At 40.4% G+C, this 18,134-nt stretch overlaps 3 protein-coding genes across 4 annotated transcripts in view; all 3 read right to left on the bottom strand.

Moving 5' to 3' along the window:
* LOC131359336 (signal-induced proliferation-associated 1-like protein 1) overlaps nucleotides 1–4,796 on the bottom strand; it is a 58,791-nt gene extending 53,995 nt beyond the window's left edge. For both annotated transcript variants that reach the window (XM_058399130.1, XM_058399133.1), the window contains exon 1: nucleotides 4,541–4,796. The gene's annotated coding sequence lies outside the window, so the exon portion shown is untranslated. The remainder of the gene's footprint in view (nucleotides 1–4,540) is intronic.
* Nucleotides 4,797–8,365: 3,569 nt separating this feature from the next.
* gpx2 (glutathione peroxidase 2) lies at nucleotides 8,366–9,906 on the bottom strand. Its single transcript, XM_058399506.1, has 2 exons — nucleotides 9,608–9,906; nucleotides 8,366–8,911 (listed from the first exon to the last, which is right to left on the bottom strand). Exons 1-2 carry the CDS (start codon nucleotides 9,827–9,829, stop codon nucleotides 8,558–8,560), a joined length of 576 nt encoding a protein of 191 aa, XP_058255489.1. The 5' UTR covers nucleotides 9,830–9,906; the 3' UTR covers nucleotides 8,366–8,557.
* A 716-nt stretch (nucleotides 9,907–10,622) lies between these two features.
* Nucleotides 10,623–18,122, bottom strand: LOC131359582 (ras-related protein Rab-15-like). Its single transcript, XM_058399545.1, has 7 exons — nucleotides 17,668–18,122; nucleotides 13,658–13,718; nucleotides 13,465–13,525; nucleotides 13,258–13,335; nucleotides 13,056–13,145; nucleotides 11,406–11,471; nucleotides 10,623–11,288 (listed from the first exon to the last, which is right to left on the bottom strand). The coding sequence occupies exons 1-7, from the start codon at nucleotides 17,789–17,791 to the stop codon at nucleotides 11,154–11,156; spliced, it is 615 nt and encodes a 204-aa protein (XP_058255528.1). The 5' UTR covers nucleotides 17,792–18,122; the 3' UTR covers nucleotides 10,623–11,153.
* Between the last annotated feature and the right edge of the window lie 12 nt (nucleotides 18,123–18,134).

The raw sequence follows: 18,134 nt of genomic DNA, 5'->3' as shown, positions 1-18,134 counted from the left end.
CTCCATATTTATGTATGAATTGTAAGGAGATACTGCTCTATTGTAACAAGGAAGCCTAGAATAGGTGCGGTGTAGAGTAAAGTGACATCTCAGAAGACATTACTTTCCAGGATGTGCTTTTAAGTGGGCTATTTTTATCGATTCTTTTTTTAATCAACATACTGGGAGCAAATATGAGAAAACGATATTTCTACGTGACATTGATAAACGACCGAAGGCCACAAACCATCCTTAATTATTTTAGTATAACCAAATAATCCGGATCTAGGATGCTGCTGCGGTGTTATATAGCGTTTAACGTCAGGCTCTGTTAACGTGAAGCTGAAGAGACACGGTTATATTAAAACCTACAGTGTGAGGACGTCGTGCCAGAACGTTCCTCCGCTCGCTCGACAACTAAAGATGTGTAACCTGCTGATGTAGATGAGACATCTACATCTCGGTCAGAGGTAATGTTTCTGTCAGAGGGGGGAAAATAATCAAAAATCCTCCCTAAATGACTTGCATATCACTCATCAAGGGTAAGATTTATTCAAGCAAGTTCTTTTTAGTTACTTGTTTCATTGACACGGAGGTCTATTTCCACTTCAGGTGTGCCACTTATACACAGTTGTACACCATCATGTGGTATAAATAGTGTGAGTCATGTGAATCGCTCCAATACCAGAATGATGCACTTATGATTCAACAAAAAATAAATGCTGGACACTTCGTGCACTCAACATTCACAGCTTTGAATGTTGGGAGGAATTACAGCACAATTTCTTTTTAATACATAAAACAAACAGGGAAAAATTAAGTGCCAGTTTAAGTGTTTCAGGAAGAGGTAGGTCATCACCCGTCGTGACTCAGCTGTTCGGATATCATGGGGAAGTTTGTTCCTCCAGCTCGGTGCCAGAACAGAAATGTGTCTTACATACCTAGCTCTAACGCGAAAAGATAGCGAGACCGGTCCGGCAGTGCTAGTAGATCTGAGGGAGTGACCAGAGCTTTGGGGTTCATTTTTGATTTGTAGGCAAGCGTCAGTGTTTTGAACCCGATGTGTGAAGCTACCGGAGGTCAGTGGCTGGAGCACAGCAGCTAGTAAAACACCGTCACTTGTTCCTACTTGAGACGATACTAACCTTTTATTATTCATACAGTAGACGCTACGGCACAGGATGCGTGGTGTAAGTGCACAGTATGTAGTAGGCCATTTTGGACACAGCTTTTGGTTGACCGCATTACCCACAATGCCGTTCAACTAGCAGTTGACTGAGAATGGGATTTAGACTGCATTCAAGGGCTACAGATATTGTGCCATTGTACAACGTCTGCGAGTTCATAGGGGGCTACATCATAGGGAATTATGATGATGATATGATTATGATTATATTATGAATGCTTTGACGATGGGATTTTGTCAGCAACAAATACATATATACACAGCAGAATTCATTTAAAGGTAAGACTTTATGCTGTCAGCGGCCATGTTGTCACTTGCTGAACTCGTGTTGAGTAGACCCGAGTTCCCGGTAGGAATTCTGAGTGGAGAAGTCGTTTTCTTTGTTTTTTTCCTTAGCTAAAGTTTCGTGTTACAGCCTTTAGTCAAATGCAGAATGGACTCTCTACTTTTGCCTGCAGTTTCAACGAGCTCGCTGCTTGCCAGATCTTCCACAGATTACTTTGAGCAAACGTCAGTCACACTGTGAGGCTGACACACATCACTCAGTCCAAGATAGAAGAAGCAGGGCTTTACACTGACACCTATGTGGACAAGTATTCTCATGGGAACCAGCAAGCTAGCTTCGTTTGTGACGGTTCATTCGCTCAATATACTTCTATAACATATAATTATGCTTCGCCTCACACCTCCAGTGTCCTGGGTTCGAGTCTCACTCACTCACTGTGTGTGTGGAGTTCGCATGTTCTCCCCATGCTTGGTGGGTTTCCTCCCACAGTCCAAAGACATGCTTCTGGGCTGATTGGAGTCTCTAAATTGCCGGTGTATCCTGCCCTGATGCCCGATGACGCCGGAGATAGGCACAGGCTCCCCGTGACCCGAGGATAGATCGGATAAGCGGTACAGACAATGGAATGAAAAAAAAATCTAATTATGCTTTAAAAAAAAATAAAAAATTACACATTCTGTTTTCATAATTTCCCTAATGCTATTATTTCCATACAACGTGTATAATTCTTCCTTCAGTAGTCAGCCTTCACAATTGATGGCCCCATCAAATCATCGCACTTACAGCGACGGCTGAAGACTTGCCTATTAGGAGTGAAAACCCTCTCACCGGATATTGTGAATCCACATTTTTGCATGTTTCATTGCAATTATGGAAACTAAGCGTGGGATTAAACCTCGAGGATGACACAACCGAGCAGTACTGAGACGGCACACCTTAAAGCTTCTTAAACAAATGACTAAAACATTATGTGGAAGTGGTAGCTCAGTGGGTAAGGCGTTGGACTGCTGATCAGACATCTGTAAGGTCCACCTGGCTGCCGATGCTGAGCTCGAGTAGGTCGCTCTGGATAAGAGCATCTGCCAAATGCTGTAAATGTAATAAAGCAGTGCTTTAGCCCTTTAGTCTCTCTAGTTTACATCTCATCTCTATGCTATGTTTCAACTTTCCTTCCATTACCACTGCAGCCTGGAACCTCCAGTCCAGCTTTTGCTATCTGCATTAGGATTTCTCACTGACAACGGTGAATGTTGTGAAAAAATGCTGAATGAGAAAAGACGTCTCACAGGAAAAAAGAAAATCCAGAATCAACCTAAAATCAATAGATCGGCAGACGTTTACTTGTGTGAGCACAAGCTTATGAGCTCAAGTCTCATGATTGAGCAAGTGTCTTAAGCAGACACTCGGACTGAATTCTGCCGCACTTATAAAGAAATCAGTATGTACACCGATCAGCCATAACATTATGAGCACTGAGAGGTGACGTCAGTAACACTGATGATCTCCTCATCAAGTTAGTGGGTGGGATATATTAGGCAGCAAGTGAACATTTTGTCCTCAAAGTTGATGTGTTAGAAGCAGGAAAAATGGACAAGCGCAAGGATTTGAGCGAGTTTGACATGGGCGAAATTGCGATGGCTAGACGACTGGATCAGAGCATCTCCAAAACTGCAACGGGTGTTCCCGTTCTGCAGGGGTCAGTATTTATTAATGGTGGTCTAGGGAAGGAACAGTGGTGCACCGGTGACGGGGTCATGGACAACCAAGGCTCATTGATGCATATGATACACAGTGCATGACTGGTTCAGAGCCGTTTTGGCAGCAAAAGGGGAACCAACACAATATTAGGCAGGTGATCATAATGTTATGCCTGATGAGTGTATGTATCTTTGTCACTGGCTTGTTTTGTACCTTCAGCACGAATGTGTTACACAGGAAAGTGCATTGTGTCGATTTAATGAGCCATTAGAGCATGTCTAATTATCTACTTTAGATCCCGTCTAAAGGTACATTACATTCACATTTCCAGAAGAGGTTACTCTTTAACAATGAAGTTGAGTACAGATACAGGGACATTAGAGGCGTAAAGAATGGGGGAGGTGGAAGTGGAGGTGATGGGGGATTCAAAAGGCCCTGGTTTAAAGAAGGAGCCCGAGGGTAGTCTTGGTCATTATTTTGGTCAATTGTCCATGGAAATGAAAATAACAGTTGAATTCACCTGAAATTCCTCCTGCTGCCCGGGGAAACAGATACAGAGTCAGCTAGCTAACCATCCCCAAACACTAGTAATCCACTAAATCTCAGCCAAACAGTGGGAGCTAACTTCTGTGTGATTAAAAAAAAAAAGAGAAAAGAATAAGAGCAGAAATAATGAATTGATCGATTATTAAAACAGCTGGACAACAGCAGCTTGCTCCAAAAGCCTCATTTTTGCAAAGTAAACAGCAATCATGTAGATCACAGCTGATCTCAGGACTGTTTCTAGAGGAGCTAGAGCTATTATTATAACCATATGCTGTTTTAAGGGATAGGATGAACCCAAAAAAAAAAAAACACCCCAAAAGCAGTATTGTTTAAATTAAAAACAATAAAAACCACAGAGGAGAAAGCACTTTGCACTCTCTCTCTCTCTCTCTCTCGTCAAACTATATTCACCACGGTGTGATCCAGAGGGGGGAAACCGGGCCCCGGGTTTTTTGGTGAAACAAAAGGTTTAAACACCTAAAAAGTCTTTTGTGTCTAAAAATTGCACTGACAGCCGTGTGAATGATTATTTTTGCTGTTTTCCGCGTGGAAAAGTTTCTTTCTTTTCCAGCAGTGGTGTTGTTTTTTTTCTTGGAAAGAGAAGCAAGTCCTCATAGCGCATCGATGGTTGAAGCTAACAACAGGATTTGATTGAGAAGAAAGCCTGACACAGCTGGTGCCACGTTCAAGCACCGTGAGTGAACACATAACAAAAAGGGGAAACAAACGCACATTCTGACAAAAAAAATAATAAACACATAGACAGATAGATAGAGAGAGAGATGGGGTTTAAACAGAAAAGCGAAGAGCTATCCGCATCCCCGTTTTAAAACTGCTTTACTCACCTTCCCACTCCCTCTCTCTCCAACAACAGCTGCCCTGCATGAGAGAAATACTAAACAGCGTTTCCTCTCCAGCTCCTAAACACACGCGCGCACCGCCGTCCTCACCGACACCCATCTACATCCTGCTACACCGCATCCACACCGTAATCCGCTTGTTTGGCTGACGGTACGAGTTAAAAGTTTGCTCTCAAACTTGCGACTCGGGTCCAGCTGCACCATGCAGTTATTGAAGCAATGAGATCACCGCGCGGTGCCGTATCCTCCCCCTTACTGGAGTATCGCGAGAGAGAACGGGATCACACCGGAAACTGAACGGATCAATGGATGGGGATGTAAATAAATAAATAACCGGCTCAGGATAACACACCGCCAACCTGCGGTGAAACAAAAGACCATAAACACGCAGCCCTAGCACTGTATTGACGATTAAAGACAAACACCTCACGTCTACTTGGACATCAACTTCTATTTTGACATCAGCCTTGATCTCCAGGGCTTTTACTGTCCACACACACACAGCGCGCGCGCGCACACACACACTGCAGTTTACTATTCAAGGCCTTACTTCAAATTAGTAAAAAAAGAAAAAAAAAAAAAGAAAACAAAGAATAAGACATGCCCAGATTCTGTATTATGTTTTGAGTTTTTCTAAAGTCATACATTCATCAGCCTCTTTATTATTCATGCAATTATCCAAGCTGAGGTGGAGCAGAAAAGAGGCACCACTGAATGAACAACACATCAGCCCTTCAGGAGGATGGGCTACAATGATCCAGTCTTACATCTGGCCAGTTTTTTAATGACCCTCTACCTATGTAGCCTTAAAAATGCTGTCGTCTTCTGCTGTTTGAGTCAATTCACTGCATGGTTGTGCATTTCGAGATGCTTTTCTGTTCACCGCTGTTGTAAAGAGTTGTTATTCAAATGAGCATTGCCATTTCTTCTGTCTCTCTAAAGCATATTTAGATCCAGATTGGCCATTGTGTGGTTTGTTCTTGTGTTTTTTGTAGTGTTCCTAAATTCCCAGTGAGTGCACGTGAGTTAAATATTGGGATGTATATTCTGAAAAACACAAATTATACGGAGAATCCACACAATTCCGCAGCACGAACCATATTAGAGCACCACACATAATGCTCTGTGATCTAACATGACTTCAACTACCCTGACCGCTTCAACCATTTGTACTAACATCACTAACAACAGCCAAGATCATATTACTAATTTAAAATCTCGTCTCTGTCTGCACTGGCTTAACATTTTAATAGAACCAAATCATATCCAGACGTGTCTAGACCCTTTCCTGATATACTTGAGGTCTGATTCCTCTTAATAACAATCACATCAGAAATAACTGTATAAAATATTTCTAGAAGGCTACAGGATATTACAGTTGCAACCCTCTGATCATTCTGTCCTGCCTCAATATTTTCCTTACCTCATACTGACCTGTTCTGCTAAATTCTTTATTGTTGTGTCCCAGCATATGTTTAAGGCATTTGTAAAAAAAAAAAAAAAAAAAAAAAGTCATGGTGAGACCAGAAAAGGTCCAGTACTGATTAAAATGCAGAATTAGATGTCCTAGTGAGCAGATGTTTCATTTTACTTAAAACGATTATCTTAAATTGATTAATCTTTAAAGCTGTGCATAAAGCTGATATTAACTCAACTCCTGTCATTATAGTGACTTAATTAAATTAAAGATTGTTATGTGGAATGGGTTTAAACTATTTTGTTAGGGCAAAGATATGTCATTTGTCATGTGTTTTTCTGAGCTGCAGTTGTTTTTGTTCACTGAACTGACTTTCCCACAAACGCTGGAAAATTCATGTGGGTGGATTTGTATTATAGACGGCCCTCCCTTCGATTACACTGATACGCTTTCTTCCATAACACGTTTAAAATGGACTGAACTCAATTAACTATAGCCAATAGTCTTGATAGGGTTAGTCAACTGACCATGTTATATAGAATAACAGGCATGCTTCCATGGATTTCCTTCTGTAGGATCTGGTTTTATAGTGACATCATTATTTAATGTCATGACAGAGCTCAAGCATAGCTGTTTAATATATTACAATTAGTTGTAAAGTTTATAAAATTTAATAGTATGAAAATGCTGTATTCTGTGGTACAGCCTACAAAATAGAAGGCGGTCCTTATCAGTGTCTTGGTTATGTCTTGGCTTCAGTGGTTTTGTAAATATGGCAAAAAAAAAAAAAAGCATTTTAATAATAAAAATGCTTTCAATTTTGTAATAAATAAATTCATATATTTATGTGGCTAAAACCCAACGTATACATTTTATTTAGGTTAAATTTACTATTATTTTGCAAAAAATAGAAAAAAAATAGTAATGGGCGTGGTTTTGAAACTCAGTTTGCATAAAAATGTGTTACTGAACCTTTAAAACTATATAATTTTGATCATTATGGACTATGGTTTGTTGTTAACATTTCTTTTGTCAGCTTAGAAGGCTTAAGACTATTGTATTATGAAATGTTTTGAAAGAGTAAATGTTTCAGTGGAGTTTTCTTTGTTCACCCTCTTTGTGTTTCTCAGTAAGGTGTATGGTTTTCACGGGCACGCGCTCACAAACCCCCTGCCCTATTTATGAGTCATTTTGGGCCCTGAGTCAGTTTTAATGAAAGCTAATGTAAATGCATTTACTGTTCTGGTGTGTTTATTACCGTGAGGTATCAGTGATACTGTTAAGATGGTGTGTATTTATCCATTCAACTCAGATTTAAATAACATATAGTTATAAAACTACAAAGCTGCTATTTAAATTTACTAACATTTGTGTAAGAAAGTAATCTTAGATGCTGTGATATCCTTACATAAACTATGCATAATCATGTTTAGTAATTTTTTTGTGTGTGGGTGTGTGTGGAAATAGTTACCACCCTTTTTTTGAGTAAATTTTTACCAATAATTGTTTTCAGTGTGTGGAAATGTTTACCGGAAGTAAAGTACTTAATAGCTTTGGTCAGTGGCGCCACCAGAGGGGAAACAATGTGACCTCCGTCCATTTAAACTACTAGTTCTAGTGAAAAATCCCTGTGAAATAGCGGTTGTGAGGCAGCAAATCTTTAACAATACTGCCACCTAATGGTCAGAATAAGCTAATAAAAACATCTGTTATTCGTATTATACTATATTGCCAAGTTTTGCTAAGTTTTGGGACACCCCTCCAAATCATTGAATTCAGGGGTTGGACTCGGCCCCTTAGTTCTAGTGAAAGGAACTCCTAATGCTATAGCATACCAAGACATTTTGGACAATTTCATGCTCCCAACTTTATGGGAACAGTTTGGGGATGACCCCTTCCTGTTCCATCATGACATCCACTCATCCACATCCGTCATTCCATCATGACTTCCACTCATCCAGACATGGATGAGTGAGTTTGGTGTGGACCTGCACAGAGTCCTGACCTCAACCTGATAGAACACCTTTGAGATGAATTAGAGTGGAGACTGAAAGCCAGGCCTTCTCGTCCAAACTCCAATAAACACAGTCCTAAACCTTGTGGAAGGCCTTCCCAGAACAGTTATAGCTGCAAAGGGAGGGCCAACTACATATTACATTCATGTGCATGTAAAAGCAGGTGTCCCAAAACGTTTGGCAATATAGTGTATATAAAATGTACTGATTGTTACTGAATAAAGAACCAAAATGTTTTGTTTGTGTGATCACACAATTCCTACTATGTAGCACGTAGTTAACCCTGTTAGACTCTTATACATATTCCTTCATGATAGTATGTGAGTCATGGGCATGTGATAATGTTTTGTGATAGGACACATTACAAGTTTTGTCTTTTATTAAATCATTCTTTTCAGTACATCTCTGCAAGCATCCTCTACATGTCTTTTTTTATATTTACACCGCCTCAGATAATGCTCACTACGTTAGTTTAGAGCATCAACTTCATTAAGTAAAATAAGAAAAGGTAGAGGAGCGTGCAGCGGTACTTACAATAAAACAAACTACATTCTGAGGCACCTGTTTTGATTAGTTTTTGGTCAGCCTCAATAGCCTTTGAATGTCAGGTTCTATGTTAATGGTCTCAAAGTTTTTGCTGTATCTCTTGAAAGGCTCGCCCTCTGGGCCGATCAGAAACTTCTCGAAATTCCATGAGATATCAGTTCTGCTGATGGGACTCCACACTAAGAACTTGGGGTCCTGCATAAGAGAGACTGGGTCATCATCAGGGTACGGAAGTTTGTCTTTCAGGTATGCGAAGACGGGATGCGTGTTAGCTCCGTTCACATCGCACTTCTCAAAAACAGTGAACGAAGGCTCATACCCTCCACCAGGCCGAACATGCTTCAAGGAGTTCAGGATCTCTCCATTTCTGCAGTTTTCCTGGAGAAAGTTAAGATATAAATCACACAAAATCTAAATATAGCAAGCTTCTATGACAGTAGAACTTTGGTGAATTGTGTCCAGTGATGAAAAGATGAAGCACCTTCATACACACTCAGGAATAAAGATATGAATCATGTGTTCTTTATTGTATCATTAAGTGTAAATCTTTTGCACGTTTAATCTGTATCTTTTAGCTGGGACACTGCATGTGGCAGTGTAATGTTTACTGACATAGTAGTGGTCACTAAGGTCCAGTTATGTACCATAAATAATTTGTAAGGGCATAGCCTTAATGGTACTACCAAAAATGACAGTTTGGTCACTTTATTTCTGAGATTATATGTAGAAAATTTTCATTAATACCTTTTATCAGCATTATACACTGGCTTTAAAAGTAGGTAATATTAGCTCAATGATTGCAATGATTTTAAATAAATATACTAAACACATTTTAGTGTTTAGTGTTTAATAAATACACATTCTTTCAACTTACTGTCCTGGAGTTGGGTTCAAATTGATTTCTGCATGATGCTACCTCTAGGTACAAGGGTGTTCTTTGTATTAAAGAAAAGTATAATACACTTCACTCACTTCATCTTGGTCATCTCAAGTCAGCTAAACCGTGCTAAAACTGCATTCACTAATCACACAAAACTAATTCTGAATACAAAGTGAAATGCTTGTCCTACTAACCTGGTAGCCAAACTGATTACAGGGGAAGGCCAGGACCACCAGCCGGTGCGGGTACCTGCTCTGGAGCTGGTTGAGCTGGCTGTAGTCCCGGGTAGTGGTGCCTCAGAGCGATGCCACATTCTCGATAAGTACCACTCGGCCTCGGTAGACGTTAAAATCGACAGATTCCCCTTCCAGCTTGGTAGCACGCAGGTCATAAAATGTCTTGGCTATGAAAGTCATGATCTGCGTTTTGGTGTCCTCCTGATGTTTGTCTGCTTCCTAAGTGGCATGCAAGTCATCCTGGTTGCCTGGCTTCAGCTAATAAAGCTTGGGTGTCAAATGACTTGGAGGGAAGTTGATATGCCACTGATACATAATACATCTATGTGGTGAAAAGAGCGAGGTAGGCCATCTCAGGTTTTAATCTCTAAACCTGCACCAGTTTTTACACATTCAGACAGTTCTGTTTATGGAACATGTTACAAAAGACAATTCCTCGTCATGTCTATTTTCCATAAACAAGCAAGAATGATGATATGAAAATATACAGGGAATTAACTACACCTCAACAAGCAATTAATGGCACACTCTTAGAAAGTTGTTATCAGTTGTTCAAGTTACATGTACAACAATTTCCTGAATGCTGTTATCCGTTTCCTATTTGGAAAAATTAAGTTACATGGTTTTCTATGCGGCAGATTGTATTCAACTCTCAGTGGCTTTAGAGACTGAAGCTACTTCTGAGCCATTAAACATTCAGCAAGTCATTGCCTACGTTCTCACGTCGTTAAAAATGGATAAGCGTTCAATCTAATTCCCTTCAGTGGAACTCGGCCCAAATTCTGATTCTGTTACGTGGAATCTGTAATTCAGCGGTGCTCCTAATCTGCCAGAGCTAAGCTTCCTAAATCGTACGAAAAGTCCAGTCTCGTCTGATGCGTGTCTGATAATGATCTGTGGGTCAGTGTGCTCTGAGGTAATGGTCATTTAAAAGAAAAAAATGATACAGTGATTATGATCATAATACGCATTTATTGCAGAGAGTACTAGTATTACATAGGTCACATAGAAATCTATACAACTTATTTATACAGTTCTTTAGTGGACAATAGCAATGGAATCAAATACTAAATTTATGTTTGAATGATTTTAATACCAAAACCAAATCTCTCTGTCTGTCTCTTTTTAGGAAGCAAGTAATAAGTGCCACAATGAGGTCAGCACATATCCATTATCCAGTTAGTGTGGGCAGGATGGAGCTCTTTCTTCTTATGTCACAAGCTGAACTAGCAAAATTAGATGAGATCAGCAATTTGATGCATTTTAGCTCAACAACCGTGTTGACTTATGAACAAATAAATGATTCACATATGACTGCCTCCTAGTGAAACTCAACCAGAAGTGCATTTTCCAAATGGATCATGCACCTAGGGTCAAGCAGTGAGACAAAGCAATGATTACGCAGATGTAGTAATGAGAGAGATAAATAGATATAAAGTGTTTCAGCAAATACTTTATAAAGGACATTGTTGAAATGGTGGTCGTAATATGCTTACTCACTTCCCTAACATGAGCAGGTGTTATATTCAGGCTCCTGCTCTGTTTCAGTAGTGTTGAGGTCATCGTTGTCGGATGGCAGTGTGCTATCCAGCTCCTTCCTGTTGGCTTTCAGCACCAGCTCAGTCATTCGAGTGAACGCCTGAGGAGCACAAAGAGTAATACTAACCCCAAGTTAATCCAATTACAGTGGAACCATAATCATCATAAAATTGGCACATCTCTGTTCCAACAAGCATGTCAGTGTGAGCTGACTCACCTCAGTAATGTTGTAATTGGTGAAGGCGCTTGTCTCAAAGAAATCCATACCATAAGACTTAGCAAGCTTAATGACAGAAAGCAGTGTGTTACATAACACCTTTTTCAGTACAAGGCTTACTACAAAGCATGCATTTGCCTTCCTTTCTCTAAAATGCATTCCCAGTTGCAGAAAAACAGTAGATCCAGTAAAACGTGTCAAATCTACTGACTGACAAATACACACTATCAATACACTCCCAGACATTGCTCTTTAACAGCGTAATTCCTTTGTGTTCACACTGAAGGAAACATTACTGTATACATTTTATGATGCAAAAACTCTTCAGTGCCATCAACGGTCAATGCTGCAGTGTTATATCCTGCTCAAGGTAACAGTGGATCCAGAGCCTGTCACAGGGCCAGAGGATGGGACCCCACACTGACGCATCAAGAGTCACTTTGGCATTGCCTATTACTGAATGGAAAACCTTTGTGGAATACCAAAGCAAAGCAAAAGAGGGCCAACTCTGTGTTATTTCCCATGGTTTTGGAATAAGGCCTTCAAACAGGTGTTCATGAAGACATAACCTGATCGATTGATAAAGTTTCCAAATACGTTTACCCATACAATATACACTATAATTGCCAAAAGTTTTGGGACACCCCTCCAAATCATTGGATTCAGGTGTTGTTTTTCAGGGGTTGGGCTTGGCCCCTTAGTTCCAGTGAAAGGAACTCTTAATGCTTCAGCATAAGACATTCTGGACAATTTCATGCTCCCAACTTTCTGGGAACAGTTTGGAGATGACCCCTTCCTGTTCCAACATGACTGAGTCCTGATCTCAACCTGATATAACACCTTTGGGATGAATTAGAGCGGAGACTGTGAGCCAGGCCAAAACTGGGACATCTGCCTTTACATGCACATGAATTTAATATGGAGTTGGCCGTCTGGCTCACAGTCTCCTCTCCTCCAATTCATCCAAAAGGTGTTCTCTCAGGTTGAGGTGCAGGCCAGTCAAGTTCCTTCACAAGAAACTCACTCATCCTTGTCTTTTTGGACCTTGCTTTGTGCACTGGTGTGCAGTCATGTTGGAACAGGAAGCGGTCATCCCCAAACTGTTCCCACAAAGTTGGGACCATGAAATTGTCCAAAATGTCTTGGTATGCTGAAGCATTAAGAGTTCCTTTCACTGGACCTAAGGGGCCACTCCTAAAAAACAACACCTGATTTCAATTATTTGGTGTCCCAAAACTTTTGGCAATATAGTGTACATTGTATAAGTAAAGGTATTTGGAAACTTTATCAGTCGATCAGGTTACGTCCAGCAATATAGTGTATTATACACTTTGAAGCTCCACATTGTGGCCCTCATTAAAAATGTTAACCCCGGATATTATGTCCTGGTTAAGTCTAGAGCAGGATTAAATTTTGGAGGCAATTTCCAAACATTGACATCTTTATGTGAAGTGGAAGGAAGCTGGAGAACTCTTGAGGAAATCCACACAAAACATGCAAAACAGCACAGACATTAAGTTCAGGATTGATCCAGGATTGACCCTGGAGCTGTGCCGCAGTAAATATTATTCCGACTGAATAATGCAACGAAAACAGGCCATAGGTCAAAATCCTGTTCTAGGTCATTTGGCTTGGAGAACAAAATGGTACCTTGTTCCCCTGCTCAGTGGTCACTTGTCTTTGATGCTCCTCATCATTTTTGTTTCCAATGAGAATTTTCTGCACTAGGTGTGGTGCATACTAGAGAACAAACAAATAAAACAGTCATTCTGTTAGAATAGCTCAATTGGACATTACAGTGGAGAGCAGAATCTGTGCACTTGGTTAGATTAAAAAGAAACAACCTCCTCACCTCATCAACATCACTGATCCACTTCATTATATGTTGGAAGGAGACAGAGCTGGTGATGTCGTATACAATGAAAATACCCTGGCAAAAGAAAAGGAACACTCTGAAGCCACAGCTATCCAGGCTACATTTGGCTTCAGTTCTCCATCAATAACATGTTCAGTGACGCTTATTCTAGTTATTGTAATAAAAGGGTCACATAATCCATACCTGTGCTCGTCTGTAATACTGCTTAGTAATAGTTTGGTACCTCTCCTGTCCTGCTGTGTCCCTGTAGAAAGCAGATATATGAGCAAAGCTAATCTACAATGAATTAATAAGCTAAATGTAGACTTTGTATGATCTAAAATATCTATATATCCAGATTATAGAGTAGAAATATGACATCAGTCATCTCACCCACCATATCTGTATTCTCACTTTGAATCCATTGACTTCTAGTGTTTTCATTTTGAAATCCACCCCTGCAGAAAGATCAAGGATACATCTGCATGACAGGATTCAATTAAAGCGACAAAACAGCAGTTAGTTAGTTTTTACTTCATACATGGAATTGTGCCTTCATTATAATTTCACATTTTCAGTATGTTTTCAAGAATTCTGGCATGATCTTGAGCGCTAAATAAATTGTATTGTGATCCTCAACTTTCTCCATAAGGGAAATTTAGCTTCTCAAAGCATTCAATGTCATCTTCTAGCTAATCAAGCAGACTAGTTATCTCGAACCATGACCACTGATCGAGCTAGTCTCACCAAGATCTGGACCTTAGTAATTTCAGAAGATATTATTGTTTAGTTAATTTCTTGCCAAGTTGTCAAATTTAATATGAAAACAGCAATAGCCTGATAATATGGTGGCAAAATGCAACTATGAGTACATGTGAAGAGAATATTAGTTACTGAAGAGAATCAAGACTGAAAAGAAGGACGAGCATATCCATAGACAAAAACCAAACCAAAACATTTAACATTTAATTAAAGAACTGAAGTTTATCATAATATACACCGACCAGGCATAACATTATGACCACCTGCCTAATATTGTCGTGGTCCTCCTTTTGCTGAACCACCATGCACTGTGTATTCGCACAGCTTTCTATCAGAACCAGCTCGTCTGTTGTTCTTCTTCATGAAGAACAACAGACGTTCTTGCTGAACTTCTTCAGCAATTTGAGTAACAGTAGCTCATCTGTTGGATCAATGAGTCTTGGCCGCCCATGACCCTGTCGCCGGTTCACCACTGTTCTTTCCTTGGACCACTTTTGATAGATACTGACCACTGCAGACTGGGAACACCCCACAAGAGCTGCAGTTTTGGAGATGCTCTGATCCAGTCATCTAGACATCACAATTTGGCCCTTGTCAAACTCACTCAAATCCTTACACTTGCCCATTCCTGCTTCTAACACATCAACTTTGAGGACAAAATGTTCACTTGCTGCTTAATATATCCCACCCACTAACAGGCGCCATGATGAGGAGATAATCAGTGTTATTCACTTCACCGGTCAAAGGTCAGAATGTTATTCCTGATTGGTGTAGATTAGAAATTAGCTATTAGTGTACACATTCAGTATTGTTGTAGACTCTAAATTGGTGGCACAAAGCTGAAACAGAAGGGTCTACAATGTCTGTAAATGCTGTAGCTTTAAAAGTTCCCTTTATTTGAACTAAAGGGCCCTGTGCGCTAAGCTTGTTCCACAAGGACATGGTTTGCCAAGGTTGATGTAGAAGAACTCCTCAACCCCAATGAACACCTCTGGGATGAACTGAAACACTGACTGAGCACCAGGCCTTCTCACCCAACATCAGTACCTGACCTCACTAATGTTCTGGTAGCTGAATGAGTACAAATCCCCATAGACCTGGTCCAAAAATAGTGAAAAACTTTTGTGGAGGCTATAATAGCATATATAATAGCATCCACAAACATACACACACACATATATATATATTTATACACACTATATTGCCAAAAGTATTCGCTCACCCATCCAAATAATCAGAATCAGGTGTTCCAATCACTTCCATGGCCACAGGTGTATAAAATCAAGCACCTAGGCATGCAGACTGTTTTTACAAACATTTGTGAAAGAATGGGTCGCTCTCAGGAGCTCAGTGAATTCCAGCGTGGAACTGTGATAGGATGCCACCTGTGCAACAAATCCAGTCGTGAAATTTCCTCGCTCCTGAATATTCCACAGTCAACTGTCAGCTGTATTATAAGAACGTGGAAGTGTTTGGGAACGACAGCAACTCAGCCACGAAGTGGTAGGCCACGTAAACTGATGGAGCGGGGTCAGCGGATGCTGAGGTGCATAGTGTGAAGAGGTCGCCAACTTTCTGCAGAGTCAATCGCTACAGACCTCCAAACTTCATGTGGCCTTCAGATTAGCTCAAGAACAGCTTCATGGAATGGGTTTCCATGGCCGAGCAGCTGCATCCAAGCTACACATCACCAAGTGCAATGCAAAGCGCCGGATGCAGTGGTGTAAAGCACGCCGCCACTGGACTCTAGAGCAGTGGAGACGCGTTCTCTGGAGTGACGAATCGCGCTTCTCCATCTGGCAATCTGATGGACGAGTCTGGGTTTGGCGGTTGCCAGGAGAACAGTACTTGTCTGACTGCATTGTGCCAAGTGTAAAGTTTGGTGGAGGGGGGATTATGGTGTGGGGTTGTTTTTCAGGAGCTGGGCTCGGCCCCTTAGTTCCAGTGAAAGGAACTCTGAATGCTTCAGCATACCAAGACATTTTGGACAATTCCATGCTCCCAACTTTGTGGGAACAGTTTGGAGCTGGCCCCTTCCTCTTCCAACATGACTGTGCACCAGTGCACAAAGCAAGGTCCATAAAGACATGGATGACAGAGTCTGGTGTGGATGAACTTGACTGGCCTGCACAGAGTCCTGACCTCAACCCGATAGAACACCTTTGGGATGAATTAGAGCGGAGACTGAGAGCCAGGCCTTCTCGTCCAACATCAGTGTGTCACCTCACAAATGCGCTTCTGGAAGAATGGTCAAAAATTCCCATAAACACACTCCTAAACCTTGTGGACAGCCTTCCCAGAAGAGTTGAAGCTGTTATAGCTGCAAAGGGTGGACCGACGTCATATTGAACCCTATGGATTAGGAATGGGATGTCACTTAAGTTCATATGCGAGTCAAGGCAGGTGAGCGAATACTTTTGGCAATATAGTGTGTGTATATATATATATATATATATATATGTATATGTATGTATGTATGTTTGTGGATGCTATTATATATGGTATAATATTAATATATATATATATATATATATATATATATATATATATATATATATATATATACACATATATATACACACACACACACTTTGCAGTGGGTCATATTTCCACAATGTGAACTATATTAATAGTGTTAACCCTGGCTATTATGTCCTGTTTGTGTCTAGATCAAGGCTGATTTTTGTGGAACGTGGATCATTAAAAGTTTTAGTAAATATTTCATTAGGAAACAGCATTTCTACAGGTTCTATGTATGGTATCAGTTGCAAATCTACTCGATTTAACATGGTGATTATTCAAAGTTGCTCAATCCCTATCTGGAACAAACTTAGCAGATTAAACCAACGGAAAATCCTGCTGAAAAATCCATGTTAAAAAATCTGCCAAAAAAACACAAGACTGAGCTTCTCAAAATGGTAGACCCTTGCGTTTTGGTTACCCTTTTAAACATTAAACATCCATTTTCATCAGTCTGAATGCAGACTCTGAAAGTACTATTTACTTATATATTAACTTAAACATTATCCTGTTTACATGTGCATTATATATACTCCGAATCTTCCAATGATCAGGTGCCACATTTAAAACCTAAAACCTAAGACATAAATAAACATATACACCTCCTGTATTTTTGAATCCGAATTAAAAAAACAATCGGATTTAGGCGTTTACACTGCGTTTAGATTAGATTCAGATCTACATCACCCCTTTCAATCCGATCGAAATGACATTTGGATCGTGTTTATATGAAGGCTTTACAATTCCAGCGATCGATCCTATTACTGACGGATTATTTGTCCGCATGTAAACGTCCTGAACGTTTCTCTGGACCAGAAAGACGGCTCGGTTTGTCAGATGGTCAGACCCAGCTGGGATCTACAGCATGAAATATCAGCATCCATTTCATACTTAAATGAACTACAAGCTGCTTTACTACACCACAACCAGTAGAGTCCACTGGAGGTCCAAATGGATTTGATCTAAACTGTTTTTATTCATTCTGGTATAGTTCGGTTTAATATGCGTCAGTTTACATATAGAAGGGGTTTTCATCCGGTTCATTTTCTCAAACACTGTAAATGTCAGGTGATAATCATTACTTTAGGCAACATTTCCCTAGTGTACCAGTGCTTCAATACTTACCGATAGTAGAAATGTGCGGTGAAAGAAACTCATTATCGGTGAGCCGGCACAATAAACAGGTTTTCCCCACACCGGAGTCTCCTAAAAGCAGAAGTCTGAAAAGGACATCGTATTGCTTCGCCATGGCGAGGATAAACCTCCTGACCAACGCGTTCACAGGCAAAATGCTCGCCGATTATTATTTTCTTCATGTGCCGTAGTCCTTCATATTTCCTGTAATTAAGCGAAGCCTCACTCATCACCATCAGCCCAAACTCCTAAAAGTAGCCGAGAGGAAGAAAAACAGAAACCGCCTTGTGTTCAGGAGTTTGCTCTCTCCTCAGCCTCAGAGCAGCCATGAAGGCTGTCCGCATGTCTGCCATAAGTGTCCTCAGTTTTATACTTTCATATGATATCGCCTTTTTATTTATTTATTTATTTATTACTTTTTCAGGGTTTCATGTTCTTGCTACATCCAGATAACGCGG

Source organism: Hemibagrus wyckioides, linkage group LG09 (assembly GCF_019097595.1).
Source record: "Hemibagrus wyckioides isolate EC202008001 linkage group LG09, SWU_Hwy_1.0, whole genome shotgun sequence".
NCBI classification, from domain to species: Eukaryota; Metazoa; Chordata; class Actinopteri; order Siluriformes; family Bagridae; genus Hemibagrus; species Hemibagrus wyckioides.
The sequence above is the reverse complement of the archived record's forward strand: the minus strand, read 5'-3'. Positions and strand labels throughout refer to the sequence as shown.